The 20,578-nt window shown below is 39.7% G+C and overlaps 1 protein-coding gene across 5 annotated transcripts in view; it reads left to right on the top strand.

Moving 5' to 3' along the window:
* The first annotated feature begins 482 nt into the window (after positions 1–482).
* The window catches only part of LOC108246920 (glutamate receptor 2-like), a 130,839-nt gene continuing 110,743 nt past the window's right edge, over positions 483–20,578 (top strand). For 3 of the 5 annotated variants that reach the window (XR_005233289.1, XM_037976082.1, XM_017434692.2), the window contains exons 1-2: positions 484–1,027; positions 18,422–18,562. Coding sequence is in view for 4 of the 5 variants with exons in the window: in XM_037976082.1 (XP_037832010.1) it covers positions 925–1,027; positions 18,422–18,562 (244 nt within the window). In the remaining variant the exon portion in view is untranslated. Of the gene's footprint in view, positions 1,028–18,421; positions 18,563–20,578 lie in introns of all 5 variants that reach the window. The other 2 variants (XM_037976081.1, XM_017434690.3) reach the window with 2 other exon arrangements.

Here is a 20,578-nt window from a genome sequence, read left to right as displayed (position 1 = left end):
AACAAGATACGTATCACGTTTTAACAAGATAATTATCACGTTTAAACAAGATACGTATCACGTTTTAACAAGATAATTATCATGTTTTAACAAGATACATATCACGTTTAAACAAGATATGTATCACGTTTTAACAAGATAATTGTCACGTTTTAACAAGGTACGTATCACATTATAACGTGATAGCGTTCGTTTTTTTTTTTTCCTGCGTGATAGCAATGCGCTTCCGAAGGTTTATTTTCTTTTTAAAGCTTACAATCATTTTTCACAGATACAACTATCCAAACTTACACACAAAGATGCTTACACGAGTTACAAATACATTTTTACACACACACAAATATTTTTACACAGGCACAATTTTTTTTAAACAGGCACAAATCCTTTTAGACACGCACAAATATTTTTACACACACGCAAATACTTTTACACACGCACAGGTATTTTGGAACTATTTTCTCTCCATACAGCCATTTTTGAGTTTGAGAAGGTCGCTCAGCCTGGGTGCGGATTTTCAATCAGGACGCACAACCAATGATTACTGTCTGAGAGATTCGTTAACGTCTACCTACTAGTTCATGAGATATTTTGCTAACAGTACAGACAAACACGCACGCGCAAACACGGCCAAAAACAATATCGCTCCGCCTTCGTCTCCGCATCCTAGTTTTCAGATCATTTCACGCTGAATTCTTGGAGTCTGTTATCGGTGGAGCTTTCGGACGCTCTCGGCTTTCTTCGTGCTTCATCGACATTTTGAAGCGCGCTCCCGCAGTTGTGTAGGCAGGTGCGCCACACGCATCCTCGTCCATTCAGCAACGAGCTTCTGCAGAGCTGGATGAGGTTGTCAGCCAACCCGGAGCCGTCCTGAGCCTGCTCCGGGTATGATGGCGCTGCTGTTCTGCTCCATCCAGCTGTAGACTGATGCGGCAGCGAGTTCGGGCCCCGAATACCAACATGGAGCTGCTCCTCGTGCTCGCGCTCTTCTTAGGTGAAGGATTCTGCGGATCTCCGAGCGTCCAGATCGGTAGGCTTCTGATTTTCTGTCATCACCCCATCGTTCTCATTTTTATGCTTTCTGCATTTTCCGTCGCGTTGTCCTTTTCTTGCTTTGATTTGTGGCCCATTGTCGGTGCCGTTCTGTGGGGAGGATGAGCGGCCTTTGGACCGCCGCTCCTGCAGTGTCCGGTTCGGTTTCTTTAGGATTGGATAGGAAAGCAGCCTCCAGCCTCCAGGCTGTTTGTCTGTAAGGACTGGTGAGATCCAACAGAAAGCCACCTTTTTAACATCTGTGTGTCAGGCTCCTTCATGTTTGTTAATATGGAGGTAATAAAGTGTACTAACCTGACCTGAACCATGCATTTAGACCACTGTTAATCTTTGACCTGTTACTAGGGGTGGGAATTTTTGGCCCTGATTATAAAACATCTATTGATACATTTCCATGCATCTACACAAAGTCAGACTTTCCGAAGGGCTTACCGCGGCAGTAGCCTCAGGCCCTGAGATTTAGAAGGTAGTATTATTGCTTTTTATGATTTAATGTTTTTCAAACGCATTATATTGTTTGTTTTTTACAATGAGGTGCAAGCCAACATCACTGGAAAGAGTTTTACTTGGTTGAAGGCAGTTGATTAATTATAGATTTTCTTTAGTTTGCTAGTAATTTTTTATACCTATCAAACTGAGGAAAGGATTGATAAATATATTTCCAATACTTGTTTGACCAAATGACTTTACTTTGTGTTTGTAAATATTCCTGTTGCATTGTAGAAGATCAAAGTAATGTTGTTGTGTTATGTACTTATTCTGTATTTTACCATCATCTTGATCAAAATCTCTTTATGGATATCAATTCTGTCACTCAGCCCGCATTTCTTCAAGTCAGCTTCTTTATACATTAAGATTAGTGTTATTGTTGCTATATAAAAGATTATTCCATTCTTTTGGTTTACTGATATTCTTTATCCTGACCTATTCTCTGTCATTGTCATGATGCTTTAAAATTATTTAATTTGTGAAAAAAATGACTTATTTAAATTAGAGAAATAGTTCACATCTAGTTGAGTTATCTGCAGAAATTAAATTAAAATTAAAAAAGGAATTGCAAGGATTAAAGTATTTTTTTTGCCACGACCATGTGTGTAAATTCTGGGAAAAAACAGAGATTTTCCCCCAAATAAATAATTTGAGGAAACTATATATTTTTTAGCCATATAAGAAACAGAAAGCAAAGCCACCAATTATTTAGGCAAAGCAATGCACAGTACACCCCCATTCATTAACAAAAACAGTTTAGTACATTTCTGAGTTCAGAAATTGAAACAATGACCTTGATAGGCTGCCACGGGTTCGGATTATTTTTTTCTTCAGTTATTTCAAAAATATTCACATGAGCAGAGAAGGTTATTTGTCTTCTTCTCCTCTGCCTGCATTTTCCCCACATAGCAACCTGCCGTCTGTACGGTGCAGTGCTGTTGCAAACTGCAGCTGCCTTTAGGACATGCAAAATATTAACAGACAAACTGCACACAATTATTGGTCTATATGTCAAAGGTTTTGTTTGTGCAAATGTCTGCCTGTCGGACAGCGAGAGTGTGAGAGAGGGAGAGAGAGATGTTACTCACAGCCTCTCAGCACAGTGGGGTGAATGTGAATGAATGATGACGGTCCCTCCAGAATGGCCCCCTCACACCCCCCCAGAACCAAGCATGGAAATCTTCCAAAAAATACAACAATACGGAGAGTTTCTGCAACTAGTCTACCTGGCCACAACAGTAATTAATGTTTCATATTCTTTTCATTTTACAACAGTATATTTGACTGTATTTGAAGCATCCCCCCCAAAATCTCCCTGTTTACTGTCATCCTAATAAAGGAATGGGATTTTCACCTTTGGCCATCATGGATTCCCATCATTTGTAATGTGGCCAGGACAAATATTCTTTATCTGTAGAAATAAAGGAAGGAAAAGAAAAACATGTTTCGTGGTCCTGTTAAAGCCGCCCCATCTAAATATGAGACAGGGATTAATCTGACGCTGCTTTCAACAAATAAAGCCAGTCAGAGCCAAAGTTTTATCTAATCAAAGCAGAGTGGAGTGGGCCTGGCTGCAGGCAGTGTTGTCATTATATCCAGAAAGTTTTCAGACCCCTCTAGTGACTATTTAAAAAAAGTGAGTAGGGACTTTTTGGAAGACTGATGTGAAAGCAAATATGGTTGTTTTTAATCAGCATTGGCCCCCTCCTCCATCCCAAACGCTCACAGGTGGCTCAGTCCTCCTGCATTAAAAGAACTTTGAGATTCTCATTTGCTGATCCCAAGCATAGATAAAGGATGAAAGTTGGATGTATGATATTGAAAAGAAAAACAGGAGAGCTCGCTTGGATAAGTAGCTTTCAAATAGCTGTCTAATGTGTCTCCGTTGGTACAATGGTTTGCATTATCAGCCTCACGTGGGAGATCTGGGTTCAGTTCCTTGTCAAGCACTCACATTATTATTATAATATTCAAACCAAAACTCTTTATCTTTTTTTAAAATGGCAACAGTAATGTTTCTATAATATTTAACACCTTGTTTGATCATTTCAGTAGTTCATAATTTCTGTTGACAGACACCACAACAAATTTTCAGAAATATTTTTGTTTGATTTTGTGGAGTTATTTGTTGAACATATTTATTAAACATTTAATTAGAAAACACTATACTGTGTACATTGACTAAGGGCATGTACACAGTATACTCGTCTTTACATGAAAACCTTTGAGAAGTGACCAAAAAGGGCTGTCAAATGTAGGAGCGTGGAGTTGTAATATGAATAAGTGTAGAAAACAATTTTCAGTCAAAAGATTTTTTTTTTTTGCTTTAATCCCTGTAATTTTGACAGAGCAGACTTTCTCATAATTTCAGATGACAGTTCTATAATTTGTCTGTGCTTCCTACTCTAGATATTCAATTAAAGTTAAGAGCAGCGCTGCTTTGTGTCACTAGAAACCTTGAAATAAATGTGCATGAAATCAGTATTGTATTTTGTTTAAGTTAAACAAAATGCCAATAGGGCCCCAAATATAACTCTAGCCCAGTGGTCTACACCCTCCGTAAGTCTGCCCTACATCTATAACACTTCAAAATCCTGAGCATAGTATTTATCAGACTAAATGAGAGAAACTAAATATTTTGCTCTACGCTGCAGTATATAACAGTTTTCTTTACAAGACGCTGTATACAAAATTAACAAAAAAAGAAGTCAAAGTGCTGAGTGCAGTGATATAAGATTCTGTAACAATGAATGTCCATGTATCACGTTAGCAGTGTCTGACCTGCTTACAGTGTTTCCACCACCTTGGTGTTGTAGAGTGAGGGAATGATCATGTTTTTGTGTGCAACATACCGTGGCACCACACTTGGCTGTACCTGTTGGAGACTAGTTGGCTACTGGAGATAGACTGATTAACTGGCAGACAGCTGATATTTTCACTTTTAAAAAAAATTAGTAATCTGCCATGTTTGTGTATACTTAATGTCAGGATTTGGTTATCTTGGGTTTGTTGTTGTATTCGGTTTATTGTGTTATTTGGTTGTCTTTGTATAGTTTTGCTCCTTGTGCCCTTTTGTTAGGTTTTGGCTTTTATTCAGTTTGTTGTGTTTCAGTTTGAGTTTATTGTTTATGTTATTCAGTATCTTGTTAGTTGGTTGTTGTTTTGTTTCTGTCTTTGTCTCTCGTGTCTGTGTTTGTTTTCATCTACCTCTTCCCCAGTCTTGTCATCTGGTCTCCTGCCACGCCCATCTCCACCTGCCTGTAATTATGATCACTCACCTGTGCCCACTTACCTTGTTTTAAAACCCGGTCATTTTCTCTACCACCCCGTCGGATCACTGTTCATTTGTCCCCGTCCTGCGTTTCTTCTGTGCTCCTATGTTTAGTTTATGTTTTTGTTTCGCTGCCCCATCAGCTTTTGTTTTCTTTAATAAATGAGCTTTCCATTTAGTTCCAGGGAATGAGTCTGCATTCTGGGTTCACTTCCATCACCGCCAAACATGACACCTTTGTCTCCCATCTGCACCTGTCCCTTGTTTAGAGTTTGTCACCTGTGTCCACATCTCAGTTAGCCACTGTTCGTCTTCTTCACCTCCCCGCTGGTTCAGTGTCCCTCCCATGTGCTGTCTGGTTCCCCTCGTGTCTTGCCTCCTTGTGCTCCTGCAATCCTGATTTTGTAGGGTTTTGTTATTTAGTTTTAGTTGCTGCCTCGTCTGCCTTTGTTTTCCTTTTGGTTAATAAATTAGTTTTCCAGAGTTCCTCCTTGTCTGCTTGCATTTTGGGTTTGACCAACTCTCCCCAAGCTGACATTTAACTGATCACCAAGTAGGAAAGTAAAGATGCAGCCGTAGGTGTTACAACCAGCTGACTGCAGCTCACAATTCAAATAATTTTTAGATTTTTTTAAGTTCTTCTAAGGGATGATAAATATACTTTTGTTTAAATAAAGTCATTATTGTTATATTTATTTAAATGAAAAATACATACTGACCCCCCAAAAATGGTGCTGGACATCAGCCATCAGCTCCCCTGATTTCTAAAAATTGCAATCCACATCAGCCATAGAAAAACTCACATTGGTTGTCCTCTATTGGTGAATCAAAATTGTGAGAAAATAGGTGAATTTTCAGTTGCAGTCTCACTGAATTCTGAGGTTTTGCAACCAGCAAGATATGTTGCTGTGTTTGGCACTGCCAGTTTCATCTTTGCAATATCAGTAACAGCAATATTAACCTTTCTGGAACCAGGCAAGTCCCATTGAGATCTCAGATCTCTTTTCCAAGGGAAGCCTGGGCTTGAAAGCAGCCTAATGAAGTTTTTAGAGTGTGGGAGGAAACCAGAATGCCCAGAGAAAACCCACACAAACACAAAGAGAAGAGGTGAAGAAGAGGTCCCAGGTCTTTCTGTGTGGAGTTTGCCTCTGCTCCTCTCCTTCTCCTCCAACCTGAGGTTTGAACCCAGGACCTTCTTGTTGTCCTTCTTGTAGTGCTAACCACTAATCCGCTGTGCTGCCCAATATTGCAAACTGCTTGGACTGCAATAAAATTATATTTTAAAAAGCATGCATTGATGTTATTCATGCTATCAATATATTTGATCAATCCAACGAGTTCTCACTGGCCTTGATGCCCACACCTGTAATGCTAGAAGACCAAGTGAGGAGGGAGGAAAATATGGGTTCATTAATTTTGTCATCACAATATTAAACAATAAAATCACAGATTGTCAAGTGGTCTTCACATTTTTGGGTTTAATCTGCAGTTTACCCCACTTGATTGGGCAGCTTGCTTCAGAAGATTTTGAACTGGACTTCACTCAGTGACCAGCAATCAGTTCTTTCTTTTTTTCTCTTTTATTTTGAAAGTTGCCGAGCCAAACCAGGTGAAAAACCGGCTCCTTCTTTCTCTTTTTCCTTAAACCAAGCCTTAGTCCTGCAGTATTTTTCCCAAGTTAAATTTCTCCCAGCACTTTTCTCCCACAATGTTTGCGTCTTGCTACCCTGTGAGTGAACACCTCCAAACTCCTCTAATTATCCAATCATCTCCACAACAAACAGTCTGCTGCCTCGTAGCTGGGAGACACCTCAGACCTACGTTCAGCCAGAGAGGGACGGGGCCTGGAGCTACTTAACACAGATCACAAGTTGTTCTAATATTGTGCAGTCTTAGCTCATGTCTGAAAAATCTGTACTGTAAGCTTTACACATTATTTTGTTGCTTGCCCCCACTCACATCATACCTGCCTTGGCTTGTTTTGTACCCACCTTGGCGGCTATCCTCACTTTTATAATTTAATGTACACTTTTGAAAGGAAAATGGGCAGGTTTGGTTTTTAATAATTATTATTTATTAAGAACCCCTGCAAATATTTTGATACATTCTGGAGATTTCCTTGATAATTATGCTCTTCAACTAGTTTCTAACAGCCCAATGAGATTCTGCTGTTAGCACTGGCAGCAACAACTGGCAGTTTTTCTCCTCCATGTAGAAACTATACAAAACTTGTGTATAGTGTGGCTCCTGTCAATAATGTTTCTTTTAATCTCATAAAAGACGAAGTACCTAAAAATGCTGTCTTTCAATGCATAAGGTGTATCTTGTGTGTCATGTCTCTGTTGTGTCACGCTATGAATAGACTGGGCACTGCACTTCCACACTTCAGAGTTCAACCTTTTGCATTTCTCAGCAGGATGTTTAATGTTAAAAATCAACCTCCCTGCATTCGTACCCAAGATTAATAGTAAGCAAGTAATAATGAATGAACAGATGGATGTTATATCAACCTTGTCATGGTTACTGTTGCATTATAATTTGCTCAAAAAAGGAATGTCAGAGTAGTTTCTGAGGAGGTTCACGACGCACTAAAAATAAAGATCACTTGTAGAGAGGTTTATGGTTTCAAAAAAACTGTTTGACTTATTAAAAAAACTAAAGGAAAAAAAAGGGAGAAACCAAAAAATATATTTTATGGGTTGACTTCAAACAATTTCCAAATACAAACTTTATTTTGTGATAGAAAAACTGTTTCACTCCTCACTCCTTCAGTACAAACAAACAGACTCAAAGCAACCTATCTGTCATTTTCTTCTTAATCACAGCAGGGACTGGCCTGAACAAAGAAAATCCTAATAATAGCTCATACCCCATCTACCATCTGTAATCATTGGCATCCTTTGGATCATTAATGACATTTACCATTTTGCAAAGAATTAAACTGTCACATAATTAATAGGCTCCAACAAACCCTACAAATGCTATTCTTTACCTTTATAACAAAAACTGTTTTTGGGAGGAAAAATCAACCACTGTACAATACTGCTAAAAAAAATACTATTTATTCATATTTTTATCCAACATAAATCTTTTAAAGCTATCTCAACCTGAAATATGTATATCAAATTTAAATAATCTTTTGTTTTTACCTCCGTAAAGGCTTTTACTTTTACAAAACTCTGATATTTGCAACCTGTTCAGGGTGTACCCCGTCTCTAGCACAGTGACTGTTGCATATAGGCACCTGGAACCTGTTTTGTCCCCACACCACATCCCGTATCTGCCAATGAGGGCCTGTTTTTGATCAAGCCTGCATGAGTTCAGTCACCCATGGAGCTTTTAATTTGTTCTTCTTTTGCAATTTTTGAGAAAGGGGCACTTTTTCCTCCCTTGGGAGGCCCAAATGGAGTTTTTGAGCAGTCCAGAGCTTGCAAAGACTCCACCACAACCGCTTATGTGGAGAACATAAACCAGCTACCACTGAGCACAAGCCAGTGTATCTCTTGTGCCAGTCTTAAGTATGGTTAAATGGTGAGGGTTGCATCAGGAAGGTCATCCTATGTAAACCACATGTGAGTTTTTTCAAGAGATTATTCCAAGAGTCCATGTAGAGTATTCCCAGAAAGATGAGAGTAGTAATTGGATGGACATGTTGCTTCAGGAAACAGAGGAAATGAGGAAGTGATGAACAGATGTGGTGACAAGAAAAGGAACCAAGAAGGACTGATGATGGTGGATTTTGATGGTGAATTCTGTGTTAATATGGGTTTTCTGGTATTGCGTTTGCAATTATGATTTCTATTAGTATCAAACTTTTCCACTTCATTATTGTGGTTGGAGCTGTCACCCCCCAGCTCCACCACCTGGAAAGGTTCTCCCGGTGCACATGTGGGTTTACTCTGGTTTCCTTCCAGACCAAAAATAAATTGTCCCCACATATGAGTGAGATTGTGAATGGTTGTTAGTCTAGTTTGTCTCTGTGATGGATTTGCAACCTGTTCAGGGTGTACCCCGTCTCTAGCACAGTGACTGTTGCATATAGGCACCTGGAACCTGAAAAGAAAATGGATGGACGGATGAATGGTGCTGAGCAAAACGTGGTGGCTCTAAAACTGAGACCACTGTCCAAACTCTGACAGGTGTCAAGTCTGATCTCTGACAGACAGCTAGTCCAGACAATGGCAGGCAGCTGATTTGAACACCGACAGTAACAGGCGGTGGGTCAAAAACTTTCTTGTCCTTCGGGAAGTTGAAGAATGAAACACAAGTTGTAGTCTCAGGTTTACCCCATTCTGTTGCAGCTGCTGCTCTAGTTTGTTTCTGTAGCTCTGCTTCCCCTCTTTAATTTTCACCCTCAGTTGTGTTTGTATTTCTTTTACCTTAGCATCCTGAAACCTTTTTTCCAAGTTTAGCAGTGCTTTCAGGCTGCTGAATCCACAGTTTGTTGTTGGGATAACGTTGAATCTCTCTGCAGGAAATGCTGACATTAGTGCAAAACTTCACTAATCAGTTATACAGCCAGTCAGTCAGTCAGTCAGTCCATCAACGTCCTCTGCAAATGACTCACAGAAAACATCTCAGTCAGTGATTTCCAGGCTACACTGCAGGGACTCGGTGGATTCCAGGGACCAGCATTTCTCTATTTTGGGGATCCACCTTGTTATTCAGGGAGAAGACATTTCCTGTAACAATGGATGGAAGAGGTCTAAATGTGTCCCTCCATTCCACCTTCCTCCTCCTTCTGTTTCTTTATAAAACCAGCCCTCGTTCCTCAATGTATTTTCTTGAGAAGTTCCCACATGATGTTATCTCTTATGCTAGCGATTCTAACAAACTCCAGCAGTGTTTTTTGAGAATAAACAATAGCCTGCAGTATTTCCACTTTACCTACTTTACTCCCACTTTTACTTATTAATACTTTACTCGTAATAAGGCAGTACACTGTTTAAAGAGAAGACTAAGAAAGACTACAAAAAGGTTTACAAAACTAGATATTAAAACTGAGCTGCATGTTGTGGCTGCCGCTTTACCAGCACCGTGGCAACAGAAACAAGAACAGACAAAAACAACAGACAAGTTACAAGCAGTTTTAGTTAATTTCAGCTTTTCTACTACTGGACCTTTACAAAACAATAAACAAATCTAGACTAAACTTATGCTTTAAACACTAAGGTCAGCCAAAGCGACAAAGGGAAATGGTAGGGAGAGGGACCAGGATGGCCTGAAGACAAAAGAGGTCTCTTGCTCCTTTGGGTTTTATCAAATGAGCACATGTGAAATTTTTGTTTTTGTTTAAGTTCTGAAAAACTGATAGCTTTGGCAGATTTTCCTGTTAAAAGAGATTCTGTTAGGAACACATAAAATCTGGTTATAAACTAGAGGCCTTTAAGGTTAGTGTGATCTTGATTTGGGAGCTCAGGTCTATTATAGACTAATATCCCATAGGGATGTGCGATATTACATAAAATTCCTATCTCAAAATCTATTGTGATGGGTAGTGGTAACGATATATATCATGATATGTTTTGTGTATAAAACTTGAAAAATAAAAGAAAAGAAAGCATAAGGTGTCATTTTGCTAGTATTTGTTTTAAAAACTGCTACACCACAAAATAATCTCAATAAAGAAAATTCTATCACTAGGTCCAGTGAGTATTTCAGTGAAAAACAAATTGAGTATTAGGCTTCTTTCTTGTAGTGCAAAACAGTGCAAAAGATATCAAAGGTAGTTTTAGCCATGTTTTAAACAAAATAATATGTTGGTAACTCTTAACAGTTTCCAGTCTTTTCACTTAAGAAATGAACGGAAATAGGGCAGCATTTTACATTATAAAAAAGTGCACACTGAAAACATGACTGTTTTCAGGGACTGTTTAAACCCGGACCAGGTCCAGATAATAGATGTTTTCACTCCTGCCTTTTTAAGGAGCTCCTCCACTGCGCTCTCAGCCATGCTCCTTCCTGCTCGCTCTATTCTGCCGGCAGCCGTCGCTATATTTAGCGAGTTTTCAGATCCGTCTGGCCATGTTTTCAAAGCGACTAGCGACAAATCTGCTGACTTTTTTCTGTGTTATTGGAGACTTTGGTGACTACATGTGTGAAAGCACCAATCATTCTGCAGTTCCTGTCTTCAGCGTGCCGTAAGCCCCGCCCACTTCCCCAAGCACCGACAGCTGAGAGGAGACCCGCTCCACCCTGTGTCCACAGCAAAAAGTGGGTATGCAGTATATGTGGTGCATAGGGGCATGTTAGATGGGGCGCCAAAGCGATGATGGGGAAAAAAATCCAGTCGGCATTTTCTGTATTTACCAGGTGTTTGTGCATGTGTAAATGATATGATCGAAAACAGAGACACGCCACTGATCAGGCGCCCCTCCGCTCCTTCACCTCCCCTCCTGTTTCCTCCCACAAGAACAGGGTTTCCCCCAGTGTATCATAAGCCTGGCGGGCAGCCAGGCCTTGGTGACCCGGCCGCCAGGCTAAGCTCCGCTTGTTTATTATAAATACGTCATTTTTTATATACGGTTTTTTCCACCCGCACCCTCAAAACCGTCACCTTTGTCTACCTCACCATGCGAGGGTGAGGTAGGTACAAAAACCTGTATCAGCGTTTCTATGATCCCTCTGTGAGAGATCACAAAGATAATCAAACGGCTCTAAACTCACAGAAGGAGATTACTGCTGCAGTCGATAAAAAGAAGTATTTATAGACCACAGAGGGAAGAAATATTAGTCCTATGATGGACGAATCACAACTAAAGCAAATAAATCAATGAAAGTCAGACTGAATGCTTTAAGTTTAAACATCCTCTCTGTATCACAGCCAGAAACACAACAGCTCTTCCTCCTGAATACCTGCAGCCATATTTGATGTGACAACATCTGCTCTCTTTTTACCGTATTTCCACTGGTTACGTAGCGTACTGCCCCCTGTCTGTTTGGAGAATACTGCACCGACGTAAGCGCTTAGTATAAACGCCTCCACCGCGCTCAGGTCCGGCTGCTGTTCACGGAGCCCTGCAGGACTCTAATGAGCCCTGAGGCCGAGCCTCCTTCAGCTACCTGGAGTTAGCATGTTGTCAGAGCCACAGCAATAAACATGGAACGAGCGGGTTTAACCAAAACTGGTTAGTTGAGCTAAAGTTCAGCAGGTGGCTTTACAAGACTAAATATAGTAAGTGTGTTCTGTGCTTAGTGAAAATATTATCCTTGTTTACCAGTAAAATGATGCTATTAAATTCAGCATTAGATATGTTTTGTTGTTCCATGCAGTGATCCAACATGCAGCCTGTGCCACAAAAAGCACAGCACAGTACAGCATCTGTCTGTTTGCCAGAGTTCTCTGTTGTTATTCATTGGCCTGGAAGTGAGACGTGTGTTGGTGCTTTGTTTGCACTTTTTCATTTATGTTCATTTAATTTATTTGTAAATGTGACTTAAATTAGGATTTAAATTAGGTGCAATCAATTTGTATTTATTTTAATGTATTTTTGTTTTAAAAAGTATTTCAAAAATGCGTTTTTGTAAAACTGTAGCTGTATAAATATTTGGCACAAATATCTTACAATATCAGATAATAAATAGCCGTATTTTCAACTTTCCTGTCAACTTTAATCATTTTTATTTTTTTACTAAATCACGGTCAGCAGGCGAACGGCCACCTACCACCAGGCTTAGCCTCTTTTCTTGGGGAAACCCTGAAGGATATCATTTGAAATTAAGATTTCATGTTTTTATATGTGGTTTGACTGCTGTAGTTTTTAAACCTCCTGAACACAAAGTTCATGTTATTCAGCTGAGAGGATGGAGAGAAAGAATCAGGTCAGACAGGAAGGAGACAGGTTGGTCCAATATGAGCTGGAAGTGTAGAAACAGCCACTTAATACTAAAAGATTTATTTTTAAATATTGTTTATATTAAAAAAGTGCATTAGCAAGATGTATAATTTATTTAAAGCTATTAAATAATACTTGTTTGACCATGTGACTTAGAGAAGAACACAGAGAAGGAATGAAGGAGACAGACATGAGGTCAGTGATCAGCTGCTGTAGAGGAGAGCAGAGATGACATCAGGTAGGAATAATTCAGCTGTGAGGCCACAAAAACCTAGATGCCCAGGAGGGTTTGAATTTCTGCTGACCACCACTGTGTCAGTTTGGGAAAATTAGTGCAGGCAGACATGGCAAGACCAACACCACAGAGGAGAAGGTGGACAAGAGAGGTGAAGATGATGATGATGATGATGATGATAATGAGGGAGAGGAACAGAGAGGTGCAGAGAAGAGGGTTGGGGCAAGACCTTACTCAGATCCATCTGAATGGTCTTCACCACAGGAAGTGGGGGACTCATTGACTCATTGAAGCAGTTCATGGTCGAGAATGACCCACAGAGATGTTCTGACAGGCCATACCCAAGATCAGGTATTATATTTTATAAGTCCATGAATAAAAAAAGATTTATTCATGTAAACAGACAAAAAACAAGGCCTGGATAATGGAAAGGGGGGTGCTGGCCCAAAAAAGGTTGAGAAACACTGACGTAGCTTCTTGCACTGCACAGATCAGGCTCTGTTAAATTACATCATCATATATGCAATTTTTTTTTTCCACCGGTGTCAAAAAATCTGCTGCTATTACCATAATTCAGACGATATGGCACACCTCTAAGTGAAAGTTATAGTCTTTCCTCCCAAGTTATAGAGTAGTGTGATAATGACAGTGACTTTGTTTTTGAAAAGAGTTCATTGTGCTAGTTAGAACTAGTCAGACACAGAAGCAAATGATTTTAGTTCAGTGCAGGCAGCTATAGTTTTCTTACATGTTCTAAGCTTCCGCTTCCCAGCTCAGGGCAGAAAATATGACCTCATTCTGCCACTTCTACTACAACTACTGCAGCTGAGTTGAGATATACTGTAGAACATTTTTGATTTTTTATTATGTAGATCATTTAATAAGAATGGGGGTGGCATGGGGTGTGGGGGTGGAGTGTTTAGAGCCGTTGCTTTACAGTGAGAAGGTCCCAGGTTCACCTGCTGGCCTTGGATCTTTCTATTTGGAGCATGTTCTTTTTATCCACGCATGGGTTTTCTCCTGGTGCTCCAGTTTCCTCCCACAGATCAAAAACATGCATGTTAGTAACTAAATTCTCTAGGTGTAAGAAAGATTGTGAATGGTTGTTTGTCTCATTTGTCTCCATGTGGCCCTGTAATAGATTTACAACCTGCTCAGGGTGTATCTTGCCTCTCGCACAGTGATTGCTGTAGATAGACACCAGCTCCCCTGAGACCTGGAAAAAAAAAGTTGGTAAAAAAAATGGATAGATTTTATAGGAATACGATACAGAATTTTACTGTGTCAGTTTTGCTTTCATTATCAGCATTTAACAAAACTGACTAATCTTATCTAGGGTAATAAATGTAAATTCAAGAATACAAGTATATAAATCAAAAGTCAGATTTTCTTTAAGGCACAGTAATTATGTGAAAATAGAAAATAACACTTTTGAAAAATGAGGTGTGAGTGTTTTGGTTTCTGGGCAGCCTCCCTCTGGAGGTTTGTTTGGGCATGTCCCACTTGGAGGATACTTCAGTGTGGAAGATGAATGGCTGGATGGTTGGATTTTGGAAAAATGTTAAAATGATAACCAACACAATAATATCAAGCATATTTTTGCTTGAAATGCCCATCTTTATATTATAAGCCCCATTTTTAGTGTCTGTTTATTTTATTTTTGTCATCTCTGTTCCAGCATGCTGCATTTTGCTGTACTTCGCCTTCTGTTCTGCCCTGCAATTGTAGCTCCACATCAATTACATGCTGGCTAACAAATCGTTCTACCAGAGTTTGCACTCTATTTTTAGTGGCATATCAGCCATGGACTACAGACACAGATAAGTTTGTTGATCCCCTTACAGCTTACTGAAACTATTTCTCAAGTGATTCAGTTAAAAGCAATTGTCTACTATATGTCAGCATGTCTTTATTAGGGTGGCTGTGGATCAGTGGTTAGAGCAGTCATACCTCCAATGAGCAAGTTGGAGATTCAATTTCTGGCAGCAGTCACATGTCAAAGTGTCCATCAGCAAGACACTGAACCTCTCCATTACCTCCTATGTGTGCCCCATCACTGTATGAATGGAGTTTAAAGAACTGATTAGACTGTATAGAATGACTTATTCATATTAGCTTTGTACAGATGTAGTAGAGTGCTGTGTGTATTGGTAAAAGAGGGCAGATTGTGTTGTAAAGTGCTTTAAGTAGCCTGGTTGGCTAGAAAGGTGCTATATAAGTACAGTCCATTTAGTATGTAATAGAGTATACAAAGAACACCAAAAATGTGAAAAGAAATTATTTGTTGTTTATTTTACAAAGACATGCTATAATAGTATGAACAGATTTGTTGGTACCCTTAAAGAGACTATTAATCTTTACATTATGTTTCAAACTACTGCATTTTCAAGACTATAAATCACACTTAAAAGCCTTCAATTTTCTCAAAAACGACAGTGCGCCTTATAATCCGGCATACCTTATATATGTTATGTTTTAGTACGACTTTGGTAAACTACAAAGCCACACTGCTTGCAGCATTAAGGCTCAGTTACAGTCGCTCTTTGTAGTGTCGCGCAGGGCTCTGCGCTTTGCGTGTGGACCTGAGCGAGCTGTGGAGGCATTTATACTTGACGCTTACGTCAGTGCAGTATTCTCCGAAAAGATGGGGTTGTTTTGTTTTGCTTAATGCGCCTTATAGTCCGGTGTGCCTTATATATGACAAAAATTTGAAAATGGACCATTCATTGACAGTGCATCTTATAATCTAGTGCGCCGTATAGTGCGGAAAATACGGTAACTTTTTGACGTTAATTAGTACCATAGCTGTCTTCAAGTTTTTCATCATCCATTCACTGTTTAAAGGGAACAAACATGTCACAGGATAAATTAAAATGAGGTTGGTAGTTTTCATTTACCGGCTTAATCATTTCTTTGTCTCTCACTCTCTTTCTACTGAAGACACTGGATTTTAAAAGGCTCAGCTCCGTTGCTTATTACTGACCCCTCCCTCTCTCATTATCGCGGCACGTAGCCAGCCAAGGCGCATCATCTTGTTCCTCTGCAGCATTAGAGCCTCCTGAGCGGTTACCCAGCTAAAGAAATGCTATTTGATATTGGGGGAAAAACTAAATGGAACTGGTTTGAAGCTGGAAGTAACAGCAGCGGTGTGGGAGCACTTCGGATTCAAACATTTGTGCTTTTGTTTTTTTACACTTGCACATGTTTGTCTGTTCATAGCTGCCAATATTATTAAAAATATTAGGTTCATAGGACGATAGCCAACCTCCCAGGATGTGGACGCAAGAGGAAATGCAATCCGTATTTGATCAGACAGATAGTGAGGATGGTAGAAAAAGAGCTAAGGAACCATCCAAAGCCATTTAAGCTGAACTACAAGGTGTGTATATACTCTAACTCCAAACTCACTTTCTGATTGCACCATCTGTCATATTTTGAATCATAATGGGCTCCATAGAAGAAGACCCAGGAGGCTCCGCTATGAATCCATCCATTAATTTTCTTTATCTGCTTCTCCTTTTTGAGCCTATCTCCAGGAGTCACTGTGTGAGACATGGGGTACAACCTGGACAGGTCACAAGTCGGTCACAGGGAGGCTCCAATGTTGACAGAAAAACACAAAAAACACATGCAACAGCTCAACTGGCAGAATTTTCTGGGACATATGAGACAAAAGTGGAGCTTTTTTGGCTCCAGTCACATCAGTTAAGTTCTTCTGATTAAAAAAAAAAATCCACAACTGTAATTTAGATGTATCACTCTGACCTGAGAAGAGTGACAGATAAGCCCATTTTCAGAATATGACTGTATTTTCATGTCTTTATTGTTAATTTATGTTGTCAGCTGTTGTTACATTAAGCCCAAGTTGCTCTGACTGGTTGTTCCTCTTTTAAGGTGACACTCAAAAAGTACTAAGATTTAAAGAAATCTTTTTCCTGTTTTTTCTTTTGGCTGTTCCATTTTCAGAGGTCACCACAAATCGTCCTTTTCCATCTAACTCTGTCTAATCAATCCTCTGTCCTCCCTCCATTTATTTCTGTGCCTTCTCTAACTTCATCCACATATCTCCTTTGACCTTCCACTTTATTTTTTTCTTGGCTGCTGTATTTCTAAAAACCTTCTACCAATATACCCTATGCCATTCCTCTGCACATGTCCAAACCATCTCAGTCTAGCCCTACTCATTCCTCTCCCAGTCATTCAACCTGTGATCCCCATTTTCCTGGACAGTTGACTCTAAGTACTTGAAGTCCTGCACCTTTGTGACCTCACTGTTTAACCTGCCTCCCTCCCATTTACATACATATGCTCTGTCTTGCTATGGCTGACTTTCATTCCTTGCCTTTCAAGTACATACCTCCACGTCTCCAAGTTCTCTTCCACCTGGTCCCTGTTCTCATCACAGATTACAATGCCATCTGAAAACATCATATTCCTGCCTGACCTCATCTGTTAGTCTGTCCATCACCAGAGCAAACAAGAAGGGGCTCAGAGAGGATCCTTGATGCTGTCCCACCTCCACATTAAAGCTATCTGTTACTCCTACAGGACACCTCACCACTGTCCTGCTGTCCTCACCACTGTCCTGCTGTCATCAGACATGTCCTGCTGTCCTCACCACTGTCCTGCTGTCCTCACCACTGTCCTGCTGTCCTTACCACTGTCCTGCTGTCCTTATACATGTCGTGTACCAGTTTTTGCTGCCACTCCAGATGTCCTCATACAACACCACAGCTCATTCCTTGGCACTCTGTCATATGCTTTTTTGTAAAGCCACAAAAACGCAATGAAGTTCTTTCTGACTCTTATATACATTTCCATCAGCATCTTCAAAGCAAAGATGGTATCTGTGGGGCTGTTTCTTGGCATAAAACAGTACTGCTACTCACGGTCTCCATTTGTCCGAGTCTAGCTTCCACAACCTTTTCTCACATCTTTATCGTGTGGCTTATTAACTTAATTACCCTGTAGTTGTTACAAATCTGTACAGTGTTCCTAAAAATGGGCATCAGTACACTTCTCCATCCCTCATGCATTTTTTTCAATTTCAAAAATGCCATTAAATAATCAAGTCAAAAATCTCACTGCCAATTCTCCTAGACATTTCCATACCACCACTGGTATGTCATCAACTGCCTTCCCATTCTTCATCCTCTTCAAAGCTTTACAAACTTCATCCTCACTAATCTTTCCTACTTCCTGGTTTCTGTATGACCTCTATTCTTCTTTTCCTCTTCATTCATTAGCTTCTCAAAGTACTCTTTCCATCTTCCCATCACACTTGGTGTCGCTTGGATGAATTTGCATGTTAGTTATGGTAAAAGTGTTTTACGCCAGATGCCTTTCCTGACACAACCCTCACCATTTACCCGGGCTTGGGACCAGCATGAGAGATACACTGGCTTGTGCTCACTAATGTCTGGTTTACAAAGATTTAAAAAATTAACTACGTTTTTGCCATTTTAAATATAAACTGTTTCTTCCCCATTTTGGTGGTATTCTTATGATCCTGTCTGTCTTCTCTTTCTGTGTTTATCTCAGGTGGTTTATTTCCCAGGGGTGCTGATCAGGAGTACAGTGCATTCAGAGTTGGCATGGTTCAGTTTGGAATGACAGATTTCAGGCTGACTCCACATATAGACAACCTGGAGGTGGCCAACAGCTTTGCTGTTACTAATTGCTGTAAGTATTGTTTTTTATGTTATTGTAAATTAAGAAAAAAAATTTAATCTAACATTTTATTGTTAAAATGACAATTAGTTTTTTTCATCCCCATATCTATCTATCTATCTATCTATCTATCTATCTATCTATCTATCTATCTATCTATCTATCTATCTATCTATCTATCTATCTATCTATCTATCTATCTATCTATCTATCTATCTATCTATCTATCTATCTATCTATCTATCTATCTATCTATCTATCATCTTTACATACAATATATACAATGTATTTAACAGCATTCATCTGTCATTGTATTTCTATTTTGTTGCCTTGCAACTTGGAATTTTTGTTTTTTTCATTTTATTTTGATTAAAAGCAACAAAACTTCTACAATACTTCCAAAAATTGTCGTAGTTTTGGTTTTTGGTTTTCAGTTTGTTGTCTTTATGTTTCAGTTGGTGTTTATTGTTTATTTTATTCAGTTATCGTTAGTTTGGTTCGTGTTCTTTCTGCCTTTGTCTCTTGTGTCTGTGTTTGTTTTCATCTACATCTCCCCAGCTTTGTCATCTGTTTACCTGCCACGCCCATCTCCACCTGTCAGCAATTATTACCATTCACCTGTTCCTACTTACCTCATTATCCTCTGTGTTAAAAACCCGGCCATTTCCTCCACCACTCCGTCGGATCATTGTTCATTTGTTCTTGTCCTGTGTCCACCCGTGTTTCTGGAATTAGTTTATGTTTTTGTTTTGCTGCTCCGTCAGCTTTTGTTTTTGTTTTAATAAATTACTTTTTCTTTAGTTCCAAGTATGAGTCTGCTTTCTGGGTTTGCCTCTGGCTCTGCCAAACTTGACACAAATAAAGTTAAATGGTGAAAAAGAATGTTTTAAATCATATTAAAAAAAAGAGGGGGAGCTGTCTAGCGATGAGCGAGTAGGACACACTATCTAGTAGCTCTTGCAAATTTTCAGTTTAAAACTCCATTTCAACAAAACCATACAAACGAAACTTTGGGAAATTTATCCAGGAGCAGTTTGAGAACTTTTATACGAGAACAGACATTGAAAATGCAGAGAAAAGCTAATGCAAAACATGACCTTGACGAGGTGACAGGCCTGTATGAAGCCTCGGACTCAGCTACGAAGATGAGAGCCGATGAGAGCCCCCAGGCGGAGCATAGCAACGATGTGCTAAAGGCTATAGCATCGCTTCACGCAGAGCTACCGTGCATGAAGTGGGACATTTGCAACAAAAGCGAAGCAGAGATCTCAGAGGTAAAGTGCACTTTAAGAGGGGAGGTAGCTGTGCTAAGACCTGAAAATGACACATTAAAATCGGCGCTGATTACCCAAATGCAGGGCTCTCAAGTCACACGCATTTTGTGAAGTGCACACGCACACATGCCACACTTTGTACTTCTCACGCAAAAACCCCCCACACACACACACGCAGCCTTTTTGTCATTTTAACGCTATATTTAGGGAGTTTTCAGATCCCTCTAGCATTTTTTTAAAGCGACAAATCTAGTGACTTTGGCGGCTAAATGTGAGAAAGCACTCATTCTGCAGTGTGCCGTAAGCCCCGCCCACTTCCCCAAGCACTGACAGCTGTCAATCTCACAGCAGAGAGGAGACCTGCTCCATCCTGTCCACAGTGGCGCTCTTGAGGAGGGTTGAATGTAGAGCTTGCAATTCCACGACACAAAACTGTCTTTTGGTTCAATTTGATATTCTAAGAAATTAATTTATGTAGTGTGGCATCAGGCAAAGCAATAAAGTTATAAAATTATTTCATTAAGTTAATTTGTAGTTCTAAATATATTTTGAGTGTTTTTTACTCATCTTTTGTCTTACCACCATTGATAATCCTTCCTCCTACAGCCTTATCAATATCACCAAATATGCAAATTAGGTGATGACGTCATCTAACAACTTCTAGCAGCTCAAAATCTCACTCTAAGCTCAGATCAAAACTTGAGAGCCCTGCCCAAATGGGTGCACAAAACTAAGCCTTGACAGAGCTAGCTGA

Source organism: Kryptolebias marmoratus, linkage group LG6 (genome assembly GCF_001649575.2).
Source record: "Kryptolebias marmoratus isolate JLee-2015 linkage group LG6, ASM164957v2, whole genome shotgun sequence".
Lineage (NCBI taxonomy): Eukaryota > Metazoa > Chordata > Actinopteri > Cyprinodontiformes > Rivulidae > Kryptolebias > Kryptolebias marmoratus.
The sequence above is the reverse complement of the archived record's forward strand: the minus strand, read 5'-3'. Positions and strand labels throughout refer to the sequence as shown.